Raw genomic sequence first — 7,727 nt, 5'->3', positions numbered from 1 at the left:
TTTCCTGTTGCCTGCTCCATGTGTGACAGAGGTTAATTAATAATATTTCCTGTTGCCTGCTCCATGTGTGACAGAGGTTAGTTAACATTACTTCCTGTTGCCTGATCCATGTGTGACAGAGGTTAAAGTGAAGTGGGAGCAGCTGTTAGACACATATAATAGTAGGTTACGCGTATTGTTTTTATTGTATTACAGTATTTTTTAATTTCCTGGTTATTATTTTGTATATTTATAACATTAGTTTTGTCTGTACTATTGGTATGTTCCTACCACTTAACCCAATACAATCTAAACAGAAACATGTGACGTAGTAATTTGTCTCAGACGCCATGATCCTCTAAACTTTCTAATGTTATACTGACGGTGTTGTTTAATGAGTTTTCATTGACCGCAAGACATGGCTGGAAGAGTTGAGAAAATTCAGGCAATTATTCTTATGTTCCGTTTTTCCAATAAAAATTAATTCTACAAGTAATTGAACCCATTAACAGCTAGTGTTTATGTATTCACTAAGTGAAGTATACTATATGGTTTTCTATTGAATATTTCATTAACAGTATTGGTTAGACTACTTAACATATCCAATTTTATTTGTTATTGTAGAAATTGTTTTACATCACTAGATTGATACACGTAAAGAGTACTAGCCTAAATCTCCTAAACTGACCGAAGTTCGTGAGATATTGTTAACAGCAAAGGGTAACCAACTGATAAAAAAACATATTATAATCTTTCTAAGTAGGAACGTGAGAAAAATGTATTCTATTATCTATACTTATTTCCAGATTGACTAATTTAGCTTCGTTGTAAGTAGATAGGTTGCTCTGATCGGAAGTTAATATTAATTATTAAAGAAAACAATACAAAAATACACTTACAACTGGCCATAATGATAGAACAGGTCTGTTTGTCCAGGGGATAATACTTTAGGTCCATAGGACACGCTAAAACCAGCGAAATTCTGTCAAAAGCAAAATGATTTCTTTATGATGGTAGTAAGTAAAAATTGCACATTGAGATAGGAACACGATATTAACATTTATTTATTGAGTGACAGTCTAAACTACAGATTTGTAAGCCATAATGACATATGCGATAAGTAAAATTCAGTTACAGTTGTAAATTTAAAAAACAAAAGGCTAATCGTTTCATTCCCGGGTAGGTCATTTCGACCCACCACTTAGATTTTTACCTAACTGATATCAAATGATGATGATTGGGCAGACAGTCTGTGAAGCAGTTGGAATACTCATCACTAAGTGTAAGAATAAGTACATTAATCATTTGGATGTTGTTGTGCACGTAATACAACCTCAGTTAGGCTAAGAGTTGGAAAGTATTTGAACTCCACATAAGGAAATACCACAGTCAATATCTCTCTATGTGTGTTTGCATCGAGTACAATCAGTTATTAATAAAACATAACATAGTAATATACGTGTCGTGCAACAATATTCATATTATTACTTTCGTAGAATTCAGCCTAATTGTTGTAAATCAACTGATACATAATGTATTAAAATAAGATGTTTTATAATGTATAACCCCGAATAATTACAACTTGCCAGTAGTGTATACATAATTTAACACACAAATAGGTTACACGTGTCCATCCTAAGAATTAGTTATCATGATTTAACGGATACAATTTTTTACTTTCCTACAATTACCGTGAATAAAATTAAAGTTTGATATAAAAAAAATATAATTTTAGTTCAATAAAATTTACAGTACAGAAAAAAATACTTAATCGAAAACGATCTTTTATAACTTCTTTATGCATTTTGTGAATTATAGAGGTAAAGATTAATTAATATAACTCTGATAATAAATATATCAAACTTATTAACATGAAAAATACCTTATGCTGTAAAGTACTTCCCCATTAGGATAAATTCGAAGCAAAACATTAGGCATGATTATGTCATGAAAATGTCCTTCTTTTTCATTGGAAAAGAAGAGATCCGGTTTCCAGATTTTATTCGGATCAGTTAGGGTTAAATAGGCCATCTGACCATCCATGTCGTTAAATTGTAACCTTTCGTCTCGCCACTGTTCCCTGAAAGTTAGCTGCACACTGTATTCCTGAAAATCGAAATAAAACGGCATGTTAGAGACGGCATCCACAAAAGACTGTAAAATTTACTCCTAAGAGAAGATGCAAAAGAGCTGTCAAATTTTACCTTGAAGCGGAAAAGGTCTAAAGTTTAGCATGCCAAGCTGTGGATGTGTTATGAAAGTGATAGTGAATCCCATTATTCGGTTGAGAAAGCCGAATGAAGCTCTTGTGGCGACGGGCGATTCTGGATGATTGCACTTCCTTTGGCTAGTAGTTCAGAATTAAGAACGGCTGAACCCTAGCCGTTAAGCTCACGTATGCGTAAGGCGCTATTCAGGTTGAAAATTTCAATTCTATCTCATACATACTGAATATCTAAATACTTTGTGAAACTAATGCAGACAGATACTATAGGTATATACAACTGGGAGCTTTAGGATTAGACGATGAGCTTAAGATGTTCAAACAGTAGTTACCAGGTTGAAGTTTTGCGTGAAGTTAAGGTCATTAATTCGATATTAAATACATACCAGCGGGCCTATTTAAATGCTGTATCTTCGTTCAGTTTAACTGAATCAACTCATCCGTATTAAATACATTATCCTGATATAATAAAGTTCTTTCTTCACCTTCTATATTGGATAAGCACACCAAAGAGACTTTATACCCAAAGTTCATTGACTGTTCTAAATATTTCCTGCCGCATTCTTGGATTAAATCGCTACATTTTTTATGTTTACTAACAAATGATTTGATTTGTCTATGGAAATGTAGTTAATAAATATCTTAAGATATTATCTATAAAATATCAGCCTCACTTTAAATTAACACTGTTAACATTAATCATGTTAATAGACCTAATATAATTATGAAGTGATAAGAAATTCTGTTTATTTCATTAGGACTCGTTTTCGTATGCGGTCGCATATTTCTAAACATTTTCACAAATCGATCGGTGTGCTCTCTTAATGTGAGAAGCGAAAGGCATTCCTAATAAACAGATATAAGTTCTTAGTTGTATTAAAATATATAAGATTCGACAGAATAACATAAAGCAATTTGTAGCATAATACAACATATACAGGCTTGTAAATCATATTAATGTCATTAAAAGTAGACATTTATAGTTTAAGATTGTGAATAATATTCTATCAAATTAGAATGGGCGATGCATCATAGATCCATTAATTTTAGATTACATATTACATATTGTATTCAAATTTTGTATACTTAACATTGAAATTGTAAGCTCTAAGTTCCTAAAATACACTTACAGCTATAGCGAAAAGTCTTACATCGCTCTAGAATTATCTATAAAGTGGATGAAATCTGCTGAATAATGCTATGTTTAAAGGCTGGATGAAGAAATCCAAATGATAAATCGACCCTTTAGCGCCTCGACGAGAGGGTTTTGAAAGTCTTGATAAACCATGGAATACACTGCAAATACTAAGTATTACCATTGTGACTTTCAATATATTTTTGCAACTTCTTTGATTAAATGGTGTTAAATGAACGTTCTAAGTAATGTTTTAAAGTAAATCTCACTCCTAAAATTCTACGGTAATGCATTTTTTTTAACTAACGGTAGATCTCACAAAAACAGCAACCTTACATAGATTTCATATAATAACGTTAAGAAAATTTCATGTTTTTTTATTATTATAATGCAAATAAAAATGAAGCAGATAAGATCATGTTGAAATATTTTCAAAATACATTTCTGGTGGACATTTACATCCTGATTCTGAATGTTTATGTTTCTTGTGATTTAGTTATCCCTAGGGTAGACATTAAACTTAGGAACATCTGATCAAACAAGATAAAACTTGAAATAAAATTTTATTTTTCAAATATCAATTAAGCAATCTATTCGAACTGTAGATGTTTCATACCTTTACTCGAAAATGTGCCATTTAGTTATATCATATGTAATATTAAATTATATTGTAATAAACGTTACTCTCACTACGAGGCTCTGACTTTTTTTTAAACTGAACTAGTTTAGTGAACATGAAAAATAATAGCAGTAAAAACACCATTTTCATTACAAGATCTAGAATTACTATTTTTAAAAACTAAAATTATATTTGTCTCTTTAAACTTTAGCTCATTAAAACTGCAAATATTGTTCGGTATGAATTATATTTTGATAAAATGGTCGAATCAAAATAATCAAACTAGTGTTTGGTTTTATAATTACAGTTTTAAGCTGAAAGTTTTAAGCCTTATATTTATAAGCATATTTTGAATGTATTGAAACGTCTAGCAAAAATAAAAGATACTTATACTGGATGACTGCTAATTGCAATATTTCAGATCTGAACTTTTCAACGAAGAGAAGAAAGTAGAATATTTCTCATCGATGAAAGTTTTCCAAAAGTAGTTTTTTTTTATAAAATGTAAATAACCAAATTATGTACATTTAACCCATTGTTTTGGAGTTGTATTTAGTCTTTAGTAAGTGGTATTTGAAAATCTCCCATGTATGTGAAAGGGAGATTGTTGGTTACAAGCTCTAAACATTTCCTAACACTACCGGTTTTTATGACCAATATAAAACTACAACATCATAGAGAAATATTGACAAAAACCTCTCCACGTCAACCTACTAAAGAACCTTGCTTTGAATACAAAAATGATTGCCCAATAGCAGCGACAAAATGAAAAGTATATTGATTAAGATCTTACATCACATAGCACCACATAGCTTACTCACTGTCTAATTATCTCCTCTGTTTATATAGTGATAGATGTTGATATTGGAGATGGAAGTGTCTTCTAGAAAAACATCTCGAGGCTTACTTTTACAATTACGATAACCGGTTTGCTTTGTTATGAATTTCGCGAGCCGTTACTAATTTAGCAGTGAAAGCTTAGAGGGAAGGCAGCTAGTCATCACCACCCAGCGCCAACTCTTGAGCTACTCTTTTACCAACGAATAGTGGGATTGATCGTAACGTTATAAAGCCACCACGGCTGAAAGGGCGAGCATATTCTTAGCATTCAAAGAACATTTCTCCAACTTACCATAGTGACGTCATCAATTTTGCTGATACTTCTTATATAGATGTTAACGTTCACAATGGCCGGACCATACTAAAAAAAAAATAGAACCAAGAAATAACAATTGTTAATAATGTTTCAAATCTCAGGGCAAACAAAAGAATTAATGCAAGGCAAATAATTATATTCTCAAATCTGGTATAAATGAAACATAATACTATTTTTATAACCACTGTTCATTTAACTGAAACTTACTGATGCCTTACTATACAAATATCAAGTTTGCTGCCTTCATTGCGGTTATATATCTACAGTAAAGAAAATCACTGAAATCATACTGCAAAAAATATACCGTTTATGTGTTGTACAACCTTTAACACGCGCACTGGCTGATTTTGGATTTCGAAAATGAGCGCTTTAATAAAGCAACAATACCGAAAGTAAAACCTAATTCTTGCTCATGTATAGTTTATAAGGACATTTTAGAATGAATGATTCCACCAGCATCTATGTTAAATGTATTCAAATTGCTTTACTTTGTAATAAACTTACTCCTCGTGCACAGGGATCGCTTACTTATTGTTATTACTACCGTTTTCTCGTGGCAGTTTTGCACTCTTTAGTATACTTAATAATAATATGTTATTTTATATGAAAAACTCCTGAAAAAGTTTTGAGACCTTATATAAAACCACTGTGGTCGTTCTATAGACCAATCATATGTTGTTAGTGCCTTTGATGATTGTATTTTACAATTTCACGCTCTTGTTATGGTTGATTGATTTGTAAAACATCAAGAAATTTAAAAAATATATGGATAAATTGACATTATTGATAATGAAAACAATGTCTTTCTTCTAAGAAATGCTCCCCAGTTGGCCAGCGGAAAGTCTCTAGACTTATGACGCTAAAATTGAGTTTCGATACCCGTGATGGGCATAGCACAAACAACCTATTGTGTAACTTTGTGCTCAACATCAAACAAATTTCAAAAGAGTCTAATAAAAAAAATTACATCTCAAGGATTCTTTATAAGGAATTTAGTATTTTTCTCTCCAGTAGGCTAAATGAAATAAAACGGCAGATTGAAGGATTTCTTGATTCACACAGCAACTATTAAATAAGCTATAAGTATACCTATTAAAGTAGCGACATATCTGTTTAAAAGATTTGGATACATTTTTAAGATCTGTCACTGTTGTATGAGAATACTAGTAATAAATTTCATAACGTCACGTCGTTAATGCGGCGTATTTAACAACTGTTATCAAAGTTTTCTATAAAAGCAACCTATTACAGATCCCAAAAAACTGCTAATGAAACAAATAATAATACCTCATAATTTTACTGCAAACGTCATGTCGTTAATGCGGCGTATTTAACAACTGTTATCAAAGTTTTCTATAAAAGCAACCTATTACAGATCCCCAAAACTGCTAATGAAACAAATAATAATACACCGTAAAGTCATTACAATTATTTCCTATTATTTTCCTAATTGAGATTCTCCTCCAAGCAAAGTAAATGAGCCTGTAAACTAGCAAGCAAAACCCATTAAGAGGCAAATCGACTGCACGAGCCTTATGATAGTAAGAAATCGTAAAGCATGAACCGACATCATAAAACAGATTTACTCCCAGGGTTTGAAAATTAAGGGACAATTTATTTGCAGATGGGAGAATTTTTGGGTATTATGGGAAGGAATATTAGTCAGCAAAATGTTTGTTGATAAAAAAAAAAATGTCGGAAGGTGGAGCTATCCGATTACTCTAAATAAAATAGTTATACGGTATATTAACATATTGAGGGTTTTACAAAAAACAAAATCAAATTAAATTTGGGTATCTCATAAATAAACATCAAACAAAATTATTTTCTTTCTTTCTTTTAGAATTTTCGTGCAAAACTACGCAATGGTTACTTGTGTTGCTAATTTTCAACTACTGGGCTATTCTAATCAAATAGTGAAACTTGACTGTCACTCTTATAACTTATCCACAACTCCAACCTCTGGAGCGTGATTTTGCAGCCACTGGACGCGAACCTTGGATTCACAGTTTAGTACATTAGCTCCTTGACAATTCTCTACTATGCCACACATTCATAATTATTTGCTTTGAATTTTGTCTCGTCATCACCTCACCCCAACCCATTTTTTTCATAGAATATAAATATTTATGTTGCCTTTTAAAACAATAACAACATCGAAACAAATACTAACGAACAAAGAAAAGGGACATTTCAAGGTCAAACCATAAGGTGAAGTTTCAGCCCTCTTTCCCCCTAGTGGTACAGCGGCATGTCTGAGGACTTATACCGCTAGAAACCGGGTTGTGTACATTGCAAACAAGATGATGTCTTATATAAGTGATAGTAAGATTATTTACTAAATTTTGTATGCAATAAATTTATGAAGTAGCACCATCGTTAAGTTTTAGATAAAATAAAGAGTCGCAAAGTTAAAACAAGAAAGAGACTGAAGTTTCGGAGTCATATGACACCTTATATATAAGTTTCGCGTTTTTTTTTTATCAAAGCATCTTAGATATATGTTAAAAATATGAAATTACATTTTCAAGAATCAGTTAAGTACCTCTTTGAAGTTTCATTTGACGTTAGTACAACTAAATATTTCAATTTGTAATTTTCAAAGCGTTTATCA

At 31.6% G+C, this 7,727-nt stretch overlaps 1 protein-coding gene across 1 annotated transcript in view; it reads right to left on the bottom strand.

Annotated features, from left to right (window-relative positions):
* The window catches only part of LOC106457280 (glutamate-gated chloride channel-like), a 174,421-nt gene that overhangs the window by 24,231 nt on the left and 142,463 nt on the right, over positions 1–7,727 (bottom strand). The window contains exons 5-7 of the mRNA XM_022383143.1: positions 5,090–5,158; positions 1,862–2,085; positions 879–961 (exon numbers count right to left, since the gene is read on the bottom strand). Coding sequence (XP_022238851.1) covers positions 879–961; positions 1,862–2,085; positions 5,090–5,158 — 376 coding nt within the window. The remainder of the gene's footprint in view (positions 1–878; positions 962–1,861; positions 2,086–5,089; positions 5,159–7,727) is intronic.

This window comes from Limulus polyphemus, unplaced genomic scaffold (genome assembly GCF_000517525.1).
Source record: "Limulus polyphemus unplaced genomic scaffold, Limulus_polyphemus-2.1.2 Scaffold311, whole genome shotgun sequence".
NCBI classification, from domain to species: Eukaryota; Metazoa; Arthropoda; class Merostomata; order Xiphosura; family Limulidae; genus Limulus; species Limulus polyphemus.
The sequence above is the reverse complement of the archived record's forward strand: the minus strand, read 5'-3'. Positions and strand labels throughout refer to the sequence as shown.